The following is a 22711-nucleotide window of genomic DNA, read 5'->3' on the forward strand; positions in this document are numbered from 1 at the left end:
AGGTAGTGGACAGCTGCCACCCTAAAGCGGTGCAGTCCATGTGTGCTGTGGGTTGGCCCACAATGCCCTTAGGGAGGGAATTCCAGGATTTTGACCCACTTACAGTGAAGGATAGCAATATATGTCTAAATCAGGATGGTTAGTGGTTTGAAGGGGAACTTGCAGATGGTGGCGTTCAATGTGCCTGTTATCCTTGCCCTTCTCGATGGAAGTGGTTGTGGGTTTGGAAGGTGCTGTTTGAGGATCTTTGGTGAATTTCTGCAGTGCATCTTGTAGATAGCACACACTGCTGCTACCGAGCGTCGGTGGTGGAGGGAGTGGATGTTTGTGGATGTAGTGCCAATCAAGTGGGCAGCTTTGTCCTGGATGGTGTCAAACTTCTTGAGTGTTATTGGAGCTGCGCTCATCCAGGCAAGTGGGGAGTATTCCATCACACTCCCGACTTGTGACTTGCAGATGATGGACAGGCTTTGGGGAGTCGGGTGGTGAGTTACTCAGCACAGTATTCCTAGTATTTAACCTGCTTTTGTAGCCACTGTGTTTATGTTTTGAGTTAAGTTGAATTTCTGGTCAATGGTAACCCTCTGGGATGTTGATAGTGGGGGATTCAGTGGTTGTTGCACCATTGAATATCAAGGGGCAGTGATTAGATTGTCTCTTATTGGTGACGGTCATTGCCTGGTATTTGTGTGGCACGAATGTTATTTGCCACTTGTCAGCCCAAACCTGGGTATTTTCCAGATCTTGATGTATTTTAATGTGGACAGCTTCAGTATCTGAAGAGTTGCGAATGGTGCTGAACAGTTTGCAGTCTTTGGCTACAGAATGTGATTGTACGTTTGGTCTCCTTCCATGGCAGCCAACATACACATTTTGCAGGACCTGTTCCTGCAAGAAAGAAACAATTTCTTCAGCCAGAGGGGGTGACCCTTTGGTACACATTACCACTGAAGGCTGTGGAGGTTAAGTAATTGAGTGTCTTTAAAACAGAAATAGATAGGTTCTTGATTGGTAAGGAGATCAAGGGCTACAGGTAGAAGGTAGGAGAATGGGGTTGAGAAACATATCAGCCATGATCGAATAGCAAGGCTGACTTGGGCCAAATGGCCTAATTCTGCTGCTATGTCTTGTGGTCTTGCAATTGTAGTGCTCTGCACAGTTCTGGTCACCACATTATAGTGATTGCACAAGACAGGGCACAGAGGAGGTTTATTAGGATGCTGCCTGGGCTAGAGGATCTGAACTATGAGGAAAGATTAGACTGGGTTTCTCTTCCATGGAGCAGCAAAAGTTGAGATGAGTCCTAATAGAAGTGTATTAGATTCTGAGGGACATGGTTAGGGTGGATAAGAAGGCATTTTTTTTCTATTAGTCAAGATGTCAATAAACTGGGGACATAGTTTTAAGGTAAGAGGAAGAAGGCGAAGAAGTGAGTTGAGGAGAATTCTTCTTACTCAGAGGGTAGTGGGAGTTTGGAACTCACTGCCTGGGAGGGTGGTTGAGGCAGGAAACCTCACAACCTCATACCAAGTACTTGGATGAACCACTTGAAATGTCATAACATTAAAGGCAGTGGACCATGTGTAGGAAGTGGGTCTCGTAAAGATTTTGAGTCGTCGTGTCAGTGTAGACCTGATGGGTCAAAGGGCCTCTTCTGTACTGTATGAATGTGTAATTCTCTGAGTACTTTATGTCGTATCCATCTTTCAGATAAGATGTTAAAATAGCACCTCATCTGCCTTTGTGGTGCATGTAAACAATCCTCTGACATTATTGAGAAGAGGTCTAGGTCGATATTTATCACAAAATCCACATCACTGCAATTGTTAATCTAGTTATGTATTGTTTTGCTGTGTGGGAGAGCTTGTTGGGCAAAGAATGGTTACAGCTCTTAAATGATCACAATTGCTACACTTCAAAAATACTTCATTGGCTGTAAAGTGCATTGCCACATCCTGAAGTCATGAATGGTGCTATAGAAATGAAAGCCGTACTTTTTCCTCTCTGTTTATGTGTAACGCAAGTTAAATAAAAAGAGATTGCATGAATTCATCAATAGAGGACAATGTTGAGAGAATGCAAAATTATTCTTTCCAACATGATGTACTGTGAGGATAACATTTTCTCAAACTTATTATGTTCAGACCCTTAGCATAATGATGGCTATGAAATGTGAAACAAATATTGGCTGTTGAATTTATTTTATCTGGGCAGCCACATTTCTCCTTGAGCATGAGGAGGAGTAGATGAACAGGACTGTTTATCAATTCCTGGAGAGTTTAAAGCTTGTTGGTCTATCCTTCTGTTGCTTATAACAATATCGAATATTCTCAATTCATCAGCTAGAGGTAATGTTCTGGGAATCATAAAGCTTCTAATTTCACCAGAGATAATCTGTTCGTATAAACTTTATTGTCCCTGAGCTGTTGTGCTATTGCCAGAACGGAGTTGAATTTACTATTATGCATCGGCCCCATGAGGAGCAGTGAGACAGCAGTATCTTACGCAGTTGTTTAGCCACAGAAATATGAAGTTAATCTGTTGTGGTTGTGCAGAATCGTCACAGTGTGGTGTACATCACTTGCAATGTCTCTTAGCTCAAACCTCAAGCCTGCCCAATATGAAACAACAGCCCATTGATTTTCCTTTACCTTTTACCTTTACCTTTTTCCTTCAAGTTAGCTCCTCTCTTGCTCTCTCCATAGGGATTTATAACTTCAAATCATTGGAAGGATGTCCAAATGGTCAGTGAAGACATTCTCTCCTACCCAACATGAAAAGCACAGTTAATGAGATAGCAAGTTAAGGCGAGTGGTTAGCACTGCTGCCTCACAGCACCAGGGACTCGGATTCAATTCCTCCATCAGGCAACTGTCTGTGTGGAGCTTGCACATTCTCCACGTGTCTGCATGGAGCACCCAGCAGAAACCCATGCAGACACAGGGAGAACATGCAAACTTCACTGTGCCATCCCCTGTTAACCACTGCGCCATCTTGCCACCCCGTTGGCCATGCTAAATTGTCCATAATGTCCAGGGATAGTTGGGTCAGCCATGGAAAATGCAGGGTTATGGGGATAGAGTGGGTTTGTGTGGGATGCTCTTTGGACAGTTGGTGTGGACTCGATGGACTGAATAGTCTGCATCATAGGCCTTCTATGATTTCCTTATGAGAACCAACAGAAAATCAAGAGGAAGGGCTTTCTCAGGGAAAATTTCCTTTCTCAGCTGGAGTACTGTGTACAGGTCTGGGCACCTCATTATAACACTGATGTGAATACATTGGAGAGAGTGTAGAAGAGGTGCATATGAATGGCTCCTGCAATGAGGTACTTCAGTTATGAGATTTTAGATACCTCCATCATGAGGCTAGGATGGAGAGTTTGGGACTGTTCTCCTTGGAGAGACAGATGCTGAGAGGAGATCTGATGGAGTTTTTCAAAATCATAAGCGGGCTGGATTAAGTGGTTTGCAAAGTGTTCTGGTTCAAGTAGCAAAGGGGACAGAATTAAAGTGATCTGCAAAAGAAGCAAAAGCAAGGTAAGAAAAGAAAAACTTTCTCACCCAGTGAGCAGTTAGTGTCTGGAATGCACTGCCTGGTAATGTGATGGAGGCATGTTCAACTGAGGCATGTTCAACTGAGGCATCTAAGAGGGTATTGGATGGTTATTTAAATAGAAACAATGTGTAAGGTTTGGGGATTGGCTGTAGATAATGATGCTCATTTTAAGAGCAGGTGCAGAAACAATGAGGTTGAATGGCCTCCTACTGAGCTGTCATAATTCAGTAATTCCGTGATTCCCTGTCCTTTTATTTTCACCCATTGTAAGTGGGGGTTACTCGCTATGCCAGCATTTATTGCCCATTTCTTCCCATTGGGAAAGTGGTGGTGAGCTGCTTTCTTGAACCGCTGCATGCCACGTGCTCTAGGTAGACCCACAATGTCATTAGGGAGTGAATCCTGAGATTTTGACCCAATGACAGTGAAGGAATAGCAATATATTTCCAAGTCAAGATGGTGAGTAGTTTGGAGGGGAACCTGCAGGGTTGGTGTTCCCATGTATCTGCTATCCCTGTCCTTCAGATATTAGTGACAGTGGGTTTGGAGAATTACTTACGTCTTGTGCTGAAGTCTCCAGAACCTATTTACCTGGGTTTAGCAGATAGGAAGAGTGTAGTGATTGGAGCCGGGTAGATCTTGTTGACTATTGCGGTGGTTAACCTAAGCTAATCAGGAAGCCCTCATTGACCAATATAAACAGGGAATGTACAATCTCCTCAGCTCAGGGGACTGACTCCAAGATGGCTGGTCAGAGCCCATGTACTGTGCGCAAGTAAATAAAGGGTGACTTGGTGAAGGGATACTGGCCTCTGTGCTGTTGTTTCAGTATTGAATCACGTGGGGGAATACTGGGGAAAAACCTTTCCCTTGTATCTCCATTACCAGATGAAGATCAAAAGTTTTATTCATCATTCTTTCAACCTTAAGGAGGTTGGGGGTCACAGACATAATGTCAGAGGTTTTGACAATGTGTGAGTGGTCATTAACCATGTACAGGTATCACTGACTGAGTGCAATGAGTGTCAATGACAAAATGGAGAGGTGCATGAATGAGTGAAAGGGGGCATTGATATAACTCAGAGGTCACTGATCACTAAGAAACTCATTGTGAAGATCAGTGCTGGTGCAAATTAACATGTGAAAGCCCAACATTCACAAATACTTGACCCCGTCTCATTGAGTCATAGAGCCATACAGCACAGGAACAGGTCCTTCGGCCCAATAATTGTAGCCACCTCTACCACTTCCTTTGGTGCTCAATCCATTTACGCACCCACCACTGTGTGAAAAAGTTGCCTTTCAGGTCCCTTTTAAATCTCTCCCCTCTCACCTTAAATCTATGCCCTCTAGTTTTGGACTCCCCTACTCTGAGGAAAAGGTTCCCCTCCAAACTACTCACCATCTTGACTTGGAAATATATTGCTATTCCTTGGCTATTAACCATATTGATACCCCTCATGACTTTATAAATGCCTATAAGGTCACCTCTCAACTTCCTACGCTCCAGGGAAAAAAGTCCCGGCCTATCCAGCTCCTCCTTATAACTCAAACCTTCCAGTCCCGGGAACATCCTTGTAAATATTTTTTGCACCCTTTCCAGTTTAATAGTATCCTTCCTGTGGCAGGACAATCAGAATTATCTGCAGTACTCCAAATGTGGCCTTACCAATGACTTGTTTGGTAATACATGACACCCAACTCTTATTGATGAAGGCAAATTTGCCAAATGCCCTTTTCACCACCCTGTCTACCTGTGATATCACTTTCAAGGATCTATGTACCTGCATCGGTTCCTCTGATCGACAACACTCCCCAGGGCATCACCATTAACTGTGTAAGTCTTGCCCTAGTTTGTCTCACCAAAATGAAAGCCACTGCATTTATCTGAATTAAGCTCCATCTGCCAATCCTCAGCTCACTTGCCCAGTTAATCAAGATCCTGTAGTACTCTTAGACAAGCTTCTTCATTATCCACTATACCACTAATTTTGGTGTCATCTGCAAACTTACTAATGATGCCTCCTATATTCTCATCCAAATTGTTTGTATAAGTAATGAACAATTACTTATTGTAATTTCTTCAGCCAGAGACTGGTGAATCTATGGAATTCACTGCCACAGAAGGCTGTGGAGACCAGGTCATTGAGTACATTTAAGACTGAGATAGGTAGGTTTTTGATTATCAAAGGGATCAAGGGTTACAGGGAGAAAGCGGGAGAATGGGGTTGAGGAACTTATCAGCCATGATTGAATGGCGGAGCAGACTCGATGGGCCGAATGGCCTAATTTCTGCTCCTATGTCTTATGGTCTTATGGTCTTACAATAGTGCACTCAGCACTGATCCTTGTGGCACACCATTGGTCACAGGCCTCCAGTCTGAACAACAACCCTCTACCTCTACCTCCTGTTTCCTATCATCAAGCCAGTTTTGAATCCAATTGGCTAGCTGTCCCTGGATCCCACCTTCCTACCTAGTCTACTATGCGGAACCTTGTCGAAAGCCTTTTTAAAGTTCATGTAGATAACATCGACCGCTCTGCCTTCATCTGTCTCCTTCATTGCTTCTTCAAAAAACTCAATCAAGTTTGTGAGATATAATCTCTCATGCACAAAGTCATGGTGATTATCCTGAATCAGTCCTTGCCTTTCCAAATGCATGTAAATACTGTCTCTCAGAATCTCCTCCAACAACTTGCCCACTACTAATGTGTAGTTCCCTGGCTTTTTCCTTTCTTAAATAATGGCACAACATTAGCCACCATCCTGTCTTCCAGCACCTCACCCGTGGCTTTTGACGATACAAGTATCTCTGCTATTTCTTCCCTAGCTTCCCACACTGTGGACTCTTTACAAGACATTACTATTTATTTCCCCAAGTCAGCTTCTATGTCTTTCTCCACAGTAAATATTGATGCAAAAAATTAATTTAGTATCTCAACCATCTCCTGCGGCTCCACACATAGATGGCCTTGTTGATTTTTAAGGGGTCCTATTCTCTCCAAAGTTAGTCTTTTGCCCTTAATATACTTGTAGAATCTTTTGGATTCTCCTTTACCCTATCTGCCAAAGCTACCTAATGTACCTGTTTTGCCCTCCTGATCTCCCCATTAAGTGTATTTCTACACTTCCTTTACTCTTCAAGGGATTCTGTTGATCCCAGCTGACTATACCTGACATATACCTCCTTCTTTTTCTTGACTAGATCCTCAATATCTCTAGCCATCCAGTGTTCCTTACTCCTGCCAGTCTTGCCCTTTGCACTAACAGGAAAGTGCTGTCTCTGAACTCTCATTATCTCACGTTTGAAAACCTCCCACTTACCAAGCATCCCTTTACCAGAAAAAAGTCTCACCTAATCAACTTTTGAATGTTCCAGTCTAATACCATCATAATTGGCCTTGCCCCAGTTTAGAATTTTAACTTGTGGACTAGGCCTATCCTTTTCCATTAACTATTTTAAAACTAGCAGAATAATGGACGCTTGTGCACCCCCACTAACACCTTGGTAACTTGCCCTGCCTTATTTTGCAAGAGGGGGTCATGTTTTGCTCCTTCTCTAGTAGGACCAGTCACATAATGATTGAGAAAGTTTTCTTGAATACACTTAACAAATTCCTCCCTAAACAACCCCTTAACACTATAGCAGTCCCAGTCTCTGTTTGGAAAGTTAAACTCCCTGACTATTATAACCCTAGTGTTCTTACAGCTATCTGCAATCTCCCTACATATTTTCTCCTCAATATCCTGCTGACTACTGGGAGACCTACAGGACAATCCCATCAAAGTTAATTAAAGGAAATCACCCCTTTCTCGTTCTCACTTCCAGCTGTATAGCTTCACTGAATGGTACCCCAGGAATATCTTGTCTAAAGTAGTGCCGTGATGTTTTCCCTCCTCAAAAACACAATTCCCCCTACCCTTCCCCCTCACCCTCTATCCTTCCTGTAACATCTGTACACCAGAACATTGAGCTGCCAGTCCTGTTCCTCCCTCCTCAAAAACACAATTCCCCCTACCCTTCCCCCTCACCCTTTATCCTTCCTGTAACATCAGTACACCAGAACATTGAGCTGCCAGTCCTGTTTCTCCCTCCTCAAAAACACAATTCCCCCGACCCTTCTCCCTCACCCCCTATCCTTCCTGTAACATCCGTACACTAGAACATTGAGCTGCCAGTCCTGTTTTCCCTCCTCAAAAACACAATTCCCCCTACCCTTCCCCCTCACCCTCTATCCTTCCTGTAACATCTGTACACCAGAACATTGAGCTGCCAGTCCTGTTCCTCCCTCAACTATGTTTCTGTAATAGCTATGATGTTCCATAAACAAGCAATAAAAACAGAAGTTGCTGGAAAATCTCAGCTGCTCTGGCAGCATCTGTGAAGAAAAAAATCAGGATTAACTTTGTGGGAATTGTGACCCTTCTTCAGCCCATGTTCCTGTCCATGCCAAGAGTTTGTCTGCCTTATCTGGGTCAGGCATCTTGCTTTGAAATAAATGCAATTTAATTCATCGGTCTTCCCTCATTCCTTGTGAGAATGTGGCAGGGTGAGTCTGGGGAATTGAAAAGCAGGGGAATGACCAGGGACATCTCCATACAATCCCGCAGGAAAAGACAGGGTAGATAAAGATAAGCTATTCCCAAAGGCTGGGGATTCTAGAACTAGGGGACATAGTCTGTGAATTAGGGCCAGACCATTTAGAGAGATGTTAAGAAACATTTCTACTCAGAAAGATGGCAGAGGTTTGGAACTCTCTTCCACAAATGGCAGTGGATGCTGGATCAGTTGTTAATTTTAATCCCGAGATAGATAATTTTTTGTTAAGTAAAGTTATTAAAGGATATGGGTCAGAGGCAGGGATATGGAGTTAGACCACAGACCAGCCGCAATCTCATTGAATCGTGGAACAGGCTCAAGGGGCTGAATGGCCAACTCCTGTTCCAATTCCACTAGAACAGTGCAGATTGAAACAAAGTCTAAGATCCAGCAGGATTGTAGAACATGACATGTTGTTTCTCAAACTGCGTTTTGGTCTTTCCTACATTACATCCCATAGGAAACCTACTGCATTGCTGTAGTCTGCCAAATGAGTGCTTAAACTCACCTTACTGAAAGAGCTGCAGTTAGACCCAACATTCAGATACATTGCTGTCCTTATCGGAAAATGACAGAGGGGTAAGGGCGGGGACACTTCAGGAGGACAACCTAAGCAGCAAAACTGTGTGGGTGAAGCCAATTGGTCATTGGTTCTGCTGAGCTGCTCACACTCCTACACTGAGACCTTTGCTTAACAGCCCTTAAAACAGCCTTCCCCACCTCCTTCATACTGCATTAAAAAACACTGACAATATTCAGCCAACTACAATATCAATGATTCAGAAGCTGCTATAAAAGCACACTAGCGACCAAAGTGCCAAATGCCTCATGGAAACATGCTGTTCCATTAATTTTTCACCCAAGTGATCAGTTCAAGTGCTTTTCTTTAATAGTTGTTTCCAATCCCCATGACTCTGACCAGGTGTGCCTCTAGTGGCCACGGTTCGGTTCCTGAAAGAGACCAGACAGGGTGGAAACTGTGTTTATGTTATTGTCTGGGTGAAGGGTCTAGAACACTGGGCACAGTCTCAGGATAAAGTACCAACCATTTAGGATTGAGACGAGGTGAAATGTCTACACTCAAAGGGTTGTGAATCTTTAGAAAGTTTTAGCCATTGGTCAGCCGAAGCTTGGTTTCTGAGTTTTTTCAGGACTGGGTGTGTCGAATTCTTTGGGATTCAGGCAGAAACATTGATTTGCCATGATCTTATGAAACGGCAGTGGAATGTTGAGGCACGAAATGGATTCCTTGAGTTCCCCTTTCTTATATCCTTGGTGTTTGATATGGGAAGTCTTTGTTGTCTTTCTGGATTGAGGATGGGGATTGGGTGGGTTTCAGGGCATCCACTCATCTGTGGGGAGGCAGGCTTGAGATGATGGCTGCCCTGCTTCAAATCGCACCCTCCACTTGGTCCAGCAATCTCCCCATTGAGTCTTTGGCATCTACCAAGGAGCCATTTAGATCCATCTAAGTTGCAAAACATGGATGAGAGCTTAGCTGAGGTGACTGCACTCCCAGTCCTGGATGATGCTGTGCTGATGCTACATGAGAAAACACAAAGCCAGAAGGGTATTCTTTCACATTCTGCAGCCAGAGCCCCCAACACTTCGGAAAACTGTGTGACTGCAACTTTTGGCTTCCTGAACTCCATTGCTCAACAGAGCTGGCTGTGGGATCTTTCTCTGCAGTGAGGTCATTCGTGGGCTGTCTAAGCTAGCTGGACATGCTGCTTCTCATTGTCATTGGATATTTCACATGGACACACTCCTCTCTCACACAATATGAACTTGTGTCGAGTTGGAGTGAACTGGTGAATGGAGGAAGTTAGCAGTGGGGGAGTGTGGCTCAATATACATCCTCATGAAAATTACTTTCAGCCAAGGCCTCTACTTGTGCTGAAGACAAATGGAATGTTCGTCTTTATTTCAAAGGAATTGAGTATAAAATTAGAGAGATTTTTCAACAACTGTAGAAGGCACTGGTCAGCCCACAGCTCAACACTGTGAACAGTTTGGGGACATTTTAATGTCTTAAAAGGCACTATATTAATGCAACACATAAACATTTAGCCTGTTAAAAATCTTTTATAGACGGTTTTGTGCCCGTTATAGAAAGAAAGATATACTGGTATTGGACGCAGTCCAGAGAAGGTTCAGTATGCTGGGGGACTGACTTACGATAACATGTTCAGTAGGTTTGGCCTGGAGTAATTTTAAAAGAATGAAAGGTGAAACATAAAAGATTCTTAGGGGACTAGGCAGGCAGATGCAGAAAGGTTGCTTCCCCCTGTAGGAGAGCCAAGGACCCAACGACATCATCTCAGAGTAAGGGGTCACACATTTAAGACAGAGATGAGGAGGAATTTCTTCTCTCAGAGGGTAGCAAATCTGTGGAATGTTTTACCACAGAGGGTTGTCGAGGCGAGGTCATTAAGTATATTCAAGGTTGAGACAGATAGAGTTTTAATCCGCGAGGGAGTTGAGGGTTATCAGGAAAAGGCAGGAAAGTGGAGTTGAAGATTATCGGATCAGCCACGAACTCATTGAATGTTGGAGCAGACCAGATGGGCTGAATGGCCGATTTCTGCTGCTACAAATCATGGCATTATTGTCTTAATTCTCTTGCCAAGAAAGATCTAGAAAAAAAGAAAAATAAGGAAAAGTGAGGGTCACAGGTGCAGGTGTAATAAATCAGCTTCAGGTTGTTGTAACCCTGCTTGAAGCAGGCCTTTGCATTCAAGCTGAATATTGTATGTGATGTGAACGGGTTATGTACCTGTCAGTTGTTCCGTGGTTCCACGTTCGGTTAGGTGAGGCTGGTAACTGATCTCTGTTTACTGTGCTTGATTGGTTAGGCCCGGGTGTGGACTCAGAGGTACAATAAACAGACTCCACGGACGTGGCTAAAAGCTGAGCTAGTAAATATATTTTATGATTTCAGAGATATTATAAATCTCCCATAACGAAACCTGTTGCACATTTAGAAAATGAAAACCGAAAGAACTGCAAATGCAGTAAATCAGAAGGGTCATTGGACCTGAAACGTTAACTTTGATTTCTCGGCACAGATGCTGGCAGACCTGCTGAGCTTTTCCAGCTATTTCTATTTTGTTACACATTTAGAAAGTTATGTCATTTCTGCATTGCTCTGAGGCATATAAAAATGCACCAGGTTGCCTGATTTGTGATGTGATCAGGACAACAGCTCATCAATCAGGTTAAAATGACACCTAGGAATTAGAATGGTCTTGGGCCACATAGCAAAGAGGTCATGTGTTGCTCACCATGCCAATCCCATTCTCCACCATCTCATCTGCATTTCAGTTTAAATCATGCTGCAGACAACATGCGTGTTTCAGAGTCTCTTGACAAGAGCTGAAGTTTTCATCTATTTCCTATGGTTCTCTCCTGTTCTCACGGTTGGGGATGTGAGGTTTCAACAGACACAAGAGACTATCTGAGATAGTGATAAGTGGTTGACTCAGCCAACACTTTGAACAGAAATGAAGCTGTGATGTTAATATTCTGGCTGCATTTAATGAATTGACAAGTTACATGTAAGATCTAGGGATTAGGATTTAGAAACGCATTGAATATGATTAGCCTTGGCAGGATATTGAACATTTGTGAAAAAAAATAGCAAAAATAGGAAGTATTTTCATTGTTTAAAATGTGCACTATTCAACAGAAAGTAGTGAGATCTGTTTATTCTACTCCAGCAACATATTGATAATTGCAGCAGAACAGAATAGATATTTGAATGTCTTCATTTACTCAGCGTGCAAATTTTATAATGAATGGACAAATGTTTCATTGAGAATAATACATTTTCTAACCTGTATTAGATGTGCTTTTTATTTTAAAAATTGATATGTTACAAGCTGTTATAACTCCTGATGTGATTATCTTTGGAATGAAATGGATGTATTTTAAAGTTAGCAACATCTGCTGAGCTCCCTTTCAGTGCACGTCATAAAAGTGGGAAAACAATATGCAAAATTGAGATGAATTATGTTTGAAAAAGTTAATATTTCCAACTCTCATTGGTGGCTCAATCTACAAAGATAATGATGAATAATTTCTTTTCTCATGCATGGGGAAGCAATGCCTGGTGGTATTATTGTGAGACTATTAATCCAGAAACCTGGGCAATGTTCTGGGCTACCAAGGTGTAGAGCTGGATGAACACAGCAGGCCAAGTAGCATCAGAGGTGCAGGAAGGCTGATGTTTCGGGCCCCCTGGGCTTGAATCCAGCCATGGCAGATGGTGGAATATAAATCCAATATAAATCTGGAATTAAGTGTAATGAGACCATGAAATCATTGTCGATTGTCGGGAAAATCCCATCCAATTCATTAATGTCCTTTATGAAAGGAAATTGCTATCCTTACCTGGTCTGGCTTATATGTAACTCCACATCCAATTAGGGATGGACAATAAATATTGGCCTAGCCCTCATCCCTGTGAATGACTGAAAAGCAGAAGACAACTGGACCCTGGCTAAAAATAATTTGAGTAACATATTATTTTCAATGCTTTAAACTGGACTATGTTACAGAATGAGGAGAGACATCAGACAATGCATTTCAGGAATGAGAGAAATCACACAACTCAAAGGGGCTAACATAACACCCTGTTCAAGAAGGGATGGAGACAGAAGACGGGAAATTATAGGGTGGTCAGGGCTAAGGCACACAGTTTCATTGAGCGGATGTCATGCCTGACAAATCTGTTAGAATTCTTTAAGGAGGTAAGGAGCAAGTTAGACTAAAGAGAGCAAGTAGACACAATCTATTTGGATTTCCAGAAGGCCTTTGACAAGACAAGATAAATAAGAAACAAGCCTGTATGAGGGGTAAGGTACTGGCGTGGATAGAGGATTGGCTGACAGGCAGAAGGCAGAGAGTGGGGATAAAGGGATCTTTTTCAGGATGGCAGCCAGTGACTAGTGAAGTTCCACAGGGGTCAATGTTGAGACCACAACCATTCATGTTCTACATTAACAATCTGGACAAAGTTGCTAAGTTTGCACATGAAAACAAAGATAGGCGGAGGGGCAGTTAGTGTTGAGGAAGCACGGAGGCTGAAGAGATATTTGGAGAGTCTAGGCAAAAGCAGACAAAGATGTGGCAAATGGAATACAATGTGGGAAAGTGTGAGGTTACGCACATGGTAGGAAGAATAGAGGCATAGATTATTTTCTAAACGGGGAAAGGCTTCAGAAATCTGAAGCACAAAGAGACTTGGGAGACCTAGTTCAAGATTCTCCTCAGGTTAACATGCTGATCGAATTGGCAGTTGGAAAGCAAGTGCAATGTTGGCATTCTTTTCAAGAGGGCTAGAATACAAGAGCAGAGATGTACTGCTGAGGCTGTATAATACACGGGTTAGACTGCATTTGGAATATTGTGACCAGTTTTGGACCCTATATCTAATGAGGATGTGCTGGCGTTGGAGGGAGTCCAGAGAAAGTTTAAAAGAATGATCCCAGGAATGAAGGGCTTGTCATATGAGAAGCAGGAGTAGACTTTGGGACTGTACTCAATGCAGTTTAGAAGGATGAGGGGGGTTCTGACTGAAACTTACAGGATACTGAGATGCCTGGACAGAGTGGACATGGAGAAGATGTTTCCACCAGCAGGAGAGACTAGGACTCAAGGGCACAGCCTCAAGGTGAAGGGAAGACCCTTTAGAACTAAGATAAGAAGGAATTTCTTCAGCCAGAGGGTGATGAATCTGTGGAACACATTGCTGCAGGAGGTTGTGGAGATCAAGTCATTGATTGCCTTTCAGATAGAGAGAGAAAGTTTCTTGATTAGTAAGGGGATAAAGGGTTACAAGGAGAAGGCAGGAGAAACTTATCAGCCATGATTGAATGGCAGAGCAGACTCAATGGACCTAATGGCCTAATTCTGCTCCTATACCTTATGGTCTTATGATCTACAACAAAGATTGTGCTCAAATAAACTATAATTTGAGGGGATTATATCGTTGAATAAGAAGGAAATCAAAAATTTAAATGGCGACTGAAAATTAATGCATTACTTCTGAAAAAAAGACATACTTTGTTGAATCTTACAATCACCAAGACAGTTTAAGAGGAAATGTAACAGTGCCAGTCTGATGCTAGGTATGCCTTCTGCTTGTCACTTAGATTGGTAGATCATAATAAACAGCAAATCCCTTCATAGCAAACAAGGTGCTGACTGTACCCAAACAGCCATGATTGCAAAATACACAACATAGTGTCCAACATTAGGTATGATTGCACAATTGTGCAAAATTTGCTGGATAATCTTGAGTGTGTCAATAACCACACAAACAGTAAATTAAAATTGTCAGTTAGGCACAGAGTGCGGTCCAATTATATATGCTACAGGCTACATACATTTATACTCAGAGCCCTGTCCTGTGAAAACCGTAAGAGCATCAACAAAATATGGGACAACCATTCACTAGTTCATTTTATAGAATCACTACATTGTGAAGCAGGCCATTCAGCCCATTGAATCCACTCCAATACTCTGAAAAGCATGCCACCCAGACCCACCCCTGTACTCCTGCATTTCCCATGGTTAATCCACCTAGCCTTCACACTATGGGCAATTTAGCAGGGCTAATCCACCTAACCTGCACGTTTTTAGACTATAAGGAGAAACCACAGCATCCAGAAGAAACCTGCAGGTACATGGGGAGAATGTGCAAACTCTACAGAGACAGTTGCCCAAGGGTGGAATTGAACCCAAGTTCCTGGTGTGATGCAGCAGTGCTAACCGCTGAGCCACTGAAACAGGGCAGTTCTGTGATCTGTCAGTCAACTCAACTTGTTTAAATTTAGACAAACTGTCAATTAGCATTAATTGGTGCCTTGTCCGCTTGGCACATTCAGCGTTCGCCTCTCAGATTGTACAGGTATTGAGTTTCCCATTAAATCGGAATTCTTGTGAATTGTCCAGATGAGAGTAAGTGAATAGCTTCAACAAATTCTGTCTCTTTTCACTAATACTCATGTCCTGATGAACAAAAGACTGTTAACAAATTTTTGAGATGAATTGTTGGGCTATGCATTCTTTTTCTATTACCTTTATAATCCAATGTTGATTTTAGGAAAGCAATTTAATATGGCTCATGGAAGTGCTTTGGAAGTGAGGGGCATGAGAATAAGGACGGAAGGCTGATGGTGCAGTAAACATCACCCTCCCAGTTAATGGTTATTTAACCACCCTTGTTCCCCACTACCTGCATTCTACCAATGACAAGCGTGGCAGGGTACTCCCCACCATGTGGGGAGAATGCCCAGTAAAACCTGGCCCACCGTGGGTGGATTTAGTGTGGGATGCTCAATAATAGGGCTGTCTGGGGCCCATAGAGTCTAACTTTCACCTCTTACCAACTGCCCCACTTCGTCGATCAAACACGTTCCTTCCTCCCAACAAGGTCTTCTCTCGTTGAATTAGAACAGCTGAAACCTGACCCACATCCCCTCTCCCTCATCAAAGCCAGTCTGCCCACAAATCCAAGAGGGGCTGCTTCGTGTTTCAGGACTGGTACTCCTGTCTCTGTGGAGCTACTGGCCAACCAATGGGATGTCAGTTCTTGGAGGCAAGATCTCCTGCTGGCATTCTTGTGGAACAGTGGTAGTGTCCTTACCTCTGAGCTAGGAGACTTGGGTTCAAACCCACTCTCTCTGAAGGTATACCATAAAGTCTCTGACCAGGTTTATTACAAAACATACCAATTCCCTCTGGACCGTGATACCAAGGTAACCTTAATGTAAAGATATCACAGAATAGTTGCAGTGCAGAAGAAGGCCCTTCAGCCTATTGTATCTGCACCAATTCTGTTACCTAGTGCCAGTCTCTTGACTTTGCTTCATATGCCTTTGCACCATTTTTGTCCAAATAATCATCTAATGCCACATTTGAACCTGCCTCCACCACATTTCAAGGCAGTACATTCCAGAACCTAACTACTTGTTTAGTGAAAATGTTTTTTTTCTCACATCACCCTCACTTTGTTTACACATTACTTTAAATCAATGCCCTGTTGTTCCCTTTACGAGTGAGAACAACTTCTCCCTATCTACTTTGTCCAATTCATTTATGATTTTGAAAACCTAAGAGAACTGTCCTAACTGCTTCAATCTATTCTTGTAGCTGAAGTTATGCAACTGAATAGCCAAGAATACAATGTAAACAAAATCAAAATTGATCTCAAAATAAAGAAGGAAGTGTAGGGAGAAACAGTTGTGCCTTTCACGAGCCCTTAAGCAAAGAGAACTGGAGAAAGCTAAGTTATTCAGAAGTTCTTAACCTTGAAGTGTCAGGGCAAAAAGATAGTGATCATGAAGTGGAAAAGCATCAAATTGCTTCAAAAGGACATTGACATTCCCCATACAAGCAGAAATTTCTGCATACACTCAACAGATCTTGCACTTATGGTCTTGTGGAGAGAGAACACAGAGTTAACGTTTAGAGTCCAGTCTGATTCTCCTTTGGAACTCGTATGGTTCTAAAGAAGAGTCAGAACCAGACTGAAAACATTAACTCTCTTTCTCTCTCTACAGACGATCTCTCTCTCAATGTCAGCAAAATGAAAGAACTGATTATTGACTTCAGGAAAAAAGGAGGAGGACATGCCTTACCTACATCAATGGAGCTGAAATGGAGAGGGTCAAGAGTGACAAGCTCCTGGGAGTAACAATAACCAACAATCTGTCCTGAAGAAGTCAAGAAGGCACAACACCTTTTCCTCCTCAGTCAGCTTAGGAAATTCGGCACGTCCATAAGGACCCTCACCAACTTTTACAGATGCACCACAGAAAGCAATCTATCTGGGTGCATCGTGGCTTGGTACGGCAATTGCTCTGCCCAGGACCGTAAGAAACTACAGAAGGTGGTGGGCACAGCCCAGACCATCACAGAAGCCAACCTTCCATTCATGGACTCCATTTACACTTCTTGTTGCCACAGAAAGGCTGCCAACTTCATCAAAGATGCCTCCCAGCCCGGTAATGATCTCCTACAACCTGTTCCATCAGGCAGAAGATACAGAAGCTTAAACATACACACCAACAGGTTCAAGAACAGCTTCTTCCCTGCTGTTATTGGACTGGTGAATGGATATCTCTAACTTCAAATAATGTGGATCTTGCTAATGTTGATCTTGCTTTGTGCACCTACTGTGCAGCTGTAACCTTGTATGCTTCGCTCTGTATAAGCACCCTATCATCTGTATGGCTTGTTTGCTGTGACCTACCTGTACTGCTCACAAAACAAAACTTTTCACTATACTTAGGTACATGTGATGACAATAAATCAAACCAAATCATAACCAAGACCTGCCTAGTTTCTCCAGAACTTTCTGCTTTTATTTCAGGTTACCGGCATTTTTAGCTATTGTTTTTCATTAAGCTTTTCAACTTGTCCATTGATATAATGATGAATTATGGGTGGCGATTCAGAGTTCTCAAACTCACGTTATAATCAAAGAATTGGCATCTTGTAGACATTTTTATTGGACGCTGTCAGCCCTTGCAAGAGTTCCTAAACCAATTTCAGAGATATTAAGAACTGCAGATGCTGGAGTCAGCGATAACACAGTGTGGAGCCGGAGGAACACAGCAGCCCAGGCTGCATCAGAGGAGAAGGAAAACTGACGTTTCAGGTCGGGACCCTTCTTCAGAACTGGGGAGGGGGGAAGGGAACTGGGAAGTAAATAGAAAGAGGAGGAGTGGGGCTGGGGAAGGTATGTGGGATGGTGATAGGTGAGCGCAGGTAGGCAGTGGTGGGACTTGGTCAGTGGGATGGGCAGGGCGGATTGGTGGGAGAGAGGATGGACAGGTTATGTCAGGTCAAGGAGGCGGGATGAGGGGGAAGATTGGACATGGGATGAGGCGGGGTGGGGAGATTTTAAAAACTGATGAATTCCATGTTTAGGCCATCGGGCTGTAGGCTATCACCATTCCACCTACCTTCCCCCAGCTCCATCCCTCCTCTCTCTATTTATTTCTGAGATCCCTTCCCCCTTCCCATTTCTGAAGAAGGTCCCGAACCGAAACATCAACTTTCCTGTTCCTCTGATGCTGCCTGGCCTGCTGTGTTGCTCCAGCTCCACTCTGTGCTGTCCCCAAACCAATATACCTTGGTTCATGTCTATGTTTGTAAGACATTGTTGGGCATATTGCTAAGGCCACATTTTACAGTGTTTTTCCCTCTTAGAATATTTTGGGTCTTTGCCTCTATACCATAAACTCTGTTTCTGATACAGTAAGCCTATAGGCCATTCTTTGCCTTTCAATGCAGCATGTGATGTTTTTGGAAACTTGTCTCTTATTCTAATCTGGTTCTTTTCTTTTTGTGGATGTTTATTATTCTCTCCTCCTAACTGAACCAAGCTGCCTGTTACTCGTACATTAGGAAACACGTAGATGAAGATTTTCCTTCCTCTATCACCTTGTTACTATTTTCTGGACATTAAAATTGTGAAGAAAAAGGATGCCGAGTTGCTTGACAACTTAAGACATCTTAAAATATTTTAACTCCATTATATACTTAATTCATCAGCAAGAAGTTATAAGTTAAAATTTCTGTCTTGGGTTTTTGGTTGGAAGAGTTACATGTGTATTAAACATTCCAAAGGGATTAATTGCTCAGACATATCATTTCTGAATTTTGAATGAAGAACAATGACACATGCAAATATAATTTCCAAACATCAAATATTGACTGAGATCTTGCAATTGGTTAATTGACATCGTCTAGTAAGTCCCCAGCAAGTTTAATCAAATTATGGGTTCACTGCCATCAGTTAGTTTGCATTTGAGATGTTGTTAACTCCAAGGATATGCTGTCTGCACAGTAGAGAAATAAGTGTGCTACAAAAAAAATTAAAATATACTTAATGATTTTTATTCAAGTATTTAATCAACACTGGAAGTGGAGGAGAAATTTTAATATGGTTGAAAGTGTAAAAATTTGTTTAGGAGGAAAGTAATTCAATGGATGAATAGACACAGAAGATATGTTGAATCCTAATGATGTGACATTCCGGTCATGTCTGTCAATGTATATTTTGGAGGGTGATCCATGCAAAGAAATGTAGATGAGAAGTGTTGTATATGTGCCTTACTTTTAAGAGAGATGTGTATTGTGTATACAATATTGTGACTCTACCTACAATTAATCTGTGAAAGGCTGCAGGCTACATGCACAAAAATCAGTTGTTTTGCCCTGATGGGTTTAACTGTTTTAAATAAGTTAACACACAGAGTTAGTCAATTCCTGAAGAGTAACTGATTATTGGACCATCATCAGTAATATGTCAATAAGATGCTCGGGCACAAATGTGGGGGATGGGACTGGAGAAACATATATGCCCAGAGACCATGACAGTAGGACTAGCCACAGATTAGCCTCAATGTCAGTGAATGGGGGTGCAACATGCTTCAGGGAACAAACATCCTTTGCTTACATTCTTCTTAGAAAATAAATCACTTGTGCGATTTGTACAATGCAATGGTGAGCAATGTCTCCCTGTGACAGACAGTACTGAGAATGTATCCATGCCTCCTCTGGCTCAGTCACATGGCAGTCTTTTCAGCAAAACCTGGTCTCAATTTTTAGTCAAGCGCATATGCAGTCAATCAAGGCAGACCATCCAATACAGTAATGCTGAACTATCAGCTGCCAGCTTTAGGATCAGGCCTTAAACTAAGACCTCATTTTTGCCTTTGCAGGTGACTAACAAAGCTGCCTTGGCTTTACTTTGAAGAGATTTTTAGTCCTAGCCAACATTTGTCCCTCAATAAAAACCACTAAAAAAACACAAATAACAGGGCCTCTGATAGCAGGTGATGATGGAGGGGTGGGTGGGTGCGGATCTATAGGGAAGCTCAAGAATCCCTTCTAAATTGCTTATATCTTGGAGTTAAGCTTTCCAATTAATATTTGTGGAAGATCTGATGTGAATGATCAAAGAAACCTTTATTTGTAACCCTTGTGAAGCCCATTTGCTTAAACCTTACAGTACAGAGTTATTACTGTACAGAGTCATCACTAAATTACAGCTTCTTGGAGTTTGTTGTGTGCAAATTGGCTGCTTCGTTTTCTACATTACAATAATGATTAAACTTCAAACAGTATTTCACTGGCTGCAAAACACTTTGGAACATCAGGTGGTTTGTGCTGTGCAAGCTTTTCTGTTACTTTAAAAATTATGAGTAACGTACCAGACTTTTCACAGCACACCTTTTAATTTTTAATTTACACCCAGTGGACGTGTTGCGGAAAAAGAATCACATTTTATCTACGCTTTTCATTTCGCACTGATTAGGACAATTTACAAGAAACGCCAAACTAAAGGGAAAACAGGGAAAACTGATATTGCCCCAAGAGGAGAGGCTGATTGTTGGAAAATTGACTCTAATTGATTGATACGTTGCCATGAAGAAATTGCCAGTTAATGATGATTGACAGCTAACTGCTATGTTTTGTTTCAATTTAAACTAGGCAGTTGACTTTCACTTTACAAGGCATGAAATAGGAACTGGAGAATGGATGTTACCTATTTTGTGGAATTAAAACTGGATTTATTCATAAAAATATCTTTATATACATATTCACTAAACTGTTCGGTTCTGTTTAATGGTATATGGAGAAACAAACAAACATTGTAGTTTGACTCTATCCAGCAAACAAACCAAAGGCATTTCTTACCAGTACAAGGTTATATTTACATATATTTGAGGCATTGGAAGGGTATGATAACTGAACAGACCCCCGTTTAACTTCAGCAGAAAGACCTTAGAAGGTGGTCTTTCCCCACTGTGCCTTGGTGGCAGCTGCCCAAGATTTCATGCATCCCTCAGCACGTAGTCCTGGATCTTGGAATGAATTAAAATAGGTACAATATGTGTACATGTTCTCTCTGCCTACAAAGCATTGGGCCCTGACTATTATTATTGTAGATTCTGGTACACACAAGTGCAGTATATTGTGAACTCGACTGGCAATTCTAAATTGCTCACCAGCTTAGGTCCATTTTTCTTTCTGCACGATTGTGAAACTGATGCATGTTGTCAATTTTTTTTACACTGTTTCTTGGGTGACAAATTTAGTTGTTTAATAAACTTACCTTCATAATGAATTCAGAAGTAATTCAGACATTCAAATCCAGAGAAGCTAATGTTCTTGCTAAGGATTTTAGCTTGACTCAGATCAAGTGCAGGAACCCTCTACAAGAAAGTAGAGTTGTAGTTCTTGGGTTATCTCCAGTACTTGAATGTTATTCTTTGAAAGGTAAACTAATGATCCTGTTGTTTAATGGTGCAATGTGCCAATAATAGACTTTCTCAGTAAACCTACAGTACATATGTTGCAATAATTAATCTCAAGTCTGAATTCATAGGTGAATGCTGCGCAATGCGCTGACAGTCAGTGCACAAGAGCTTCTCCCGAATAATAAAACAGATTGCAGAAAGTAAGAGGGAGATGGTGGTGACATGGCACTGTCATTGGATTGGTAATCCAGAGGCCCATGCTATTGGTCCAGGGGCAGAGGTGCAAATCCCACCATGTCAGCTGATGGAATTTAAATTCAATTAATTAACTCTGGAATAGAAACAAATCTCAGTATCAGTGACTATTGCATATGTCATCAATAGTTGTAAAATCCATCTCATTCATCACTGTCTTGGTGAAGTCATAAGTCACATGACACCAAGTTATAGTCCAACAGGTTTATTTGAAATCACAAGCTTTCAGAGCATAGCCCCTTTGTCTGTTCACCTACTGGGTTTCCCCAGCAATCTCTATTTTTGTTTCATATTTCCAGCATCCACAGTTATTTGTTTTATTATATTTTTGCAACATCCAATTCTGTTAGCTTTCTAACTGGTGGTAAGGTTTAAAAATGCCCTGATTGAATGTGGTATCAAATTAGTGTTCCACCTGATCCCAGGTGTGTTCTACCTGATACGTTTGGTTAAAACTGCTCCCAATATGTCACGTCCGGACGAGGTCAGGTTGGAATTTCTCATAAAGCTTGTATTGAAAATCAAATCATTTAATGATGTTTAATAATTCAAAAAGTAAGTTCATGTCTGCAATCCCAGTACTCTGTAATTTAGATTCCCTGTTACACCTCCTAGAATAATTCACATTGTTCAGAGCAATTTGTCAGTAGCTCCTATCAACATGTATCCCATTAATATAGAAGATAATATTGCATATCTGTTGCTTGTCATGTTCATCAAGAATTAATCATACACAGTGTAAAAGTGATATTGTATGTTAAAATTTAAAATATGTCAGTGGCTGCATATTTTTTCTAGCATTTCAAGCAGAATCACAAAATCTAAGGTTTTGGAGTAGATCTGTAGCTCGGGTTGTGGGTGTTGAGGTTGGTTGGCTCGCTGAGCTGGTTTGTTGTTCCGCAGACGTTTCATTACCGTGCTTGATAACATCCTCAGTGCAGCATCTGATGAAGCATTGGTGTGTTTTTCTGCCTGGTTTTTAAACTCTGGGGTCCATTGCAATGGATTGCCTCACTT

The 22711-nt window shown here is 41.9% G+C and overlaps 1 protein-coding gene across 1 annotated transcript in view; it reads left to right on the forward strand.

The window, feature by feature from the left end:
• LOC109917775 (cadherin-12-like) overlaps positions 1-22711 on the forward strand; it is a 200075-nt gene that overhangs the window by 130108 nt on the left and 47256 nt on the right. Inside the window, exon 8 of the mRNA XM_048609263.1 lies at positions 1286-1336. Within this exon, the coding sequence (XP_048465220.1) occupies positions 1286-1336 (51 nt within the window). The remainder of the gene's footprint in view (positions 1-1285; positions 1337-22711) is intronic.

The sequence above is a fragment of the Rhincodon typus genome, chromosome 2 (genome assembly GCF_021869965.1).
Source record: "Rhincodon typus isolate 14 chromosome 2, sRhiTyp1.1, whole genome shotgun sequence".
Lineage (NCBI taxonomy): Eukaryota > Metazoa > Chordata > Chondrichthyes > Orectolobiformes > Rhincodontidae > Rhincodon > Rhincodon typus.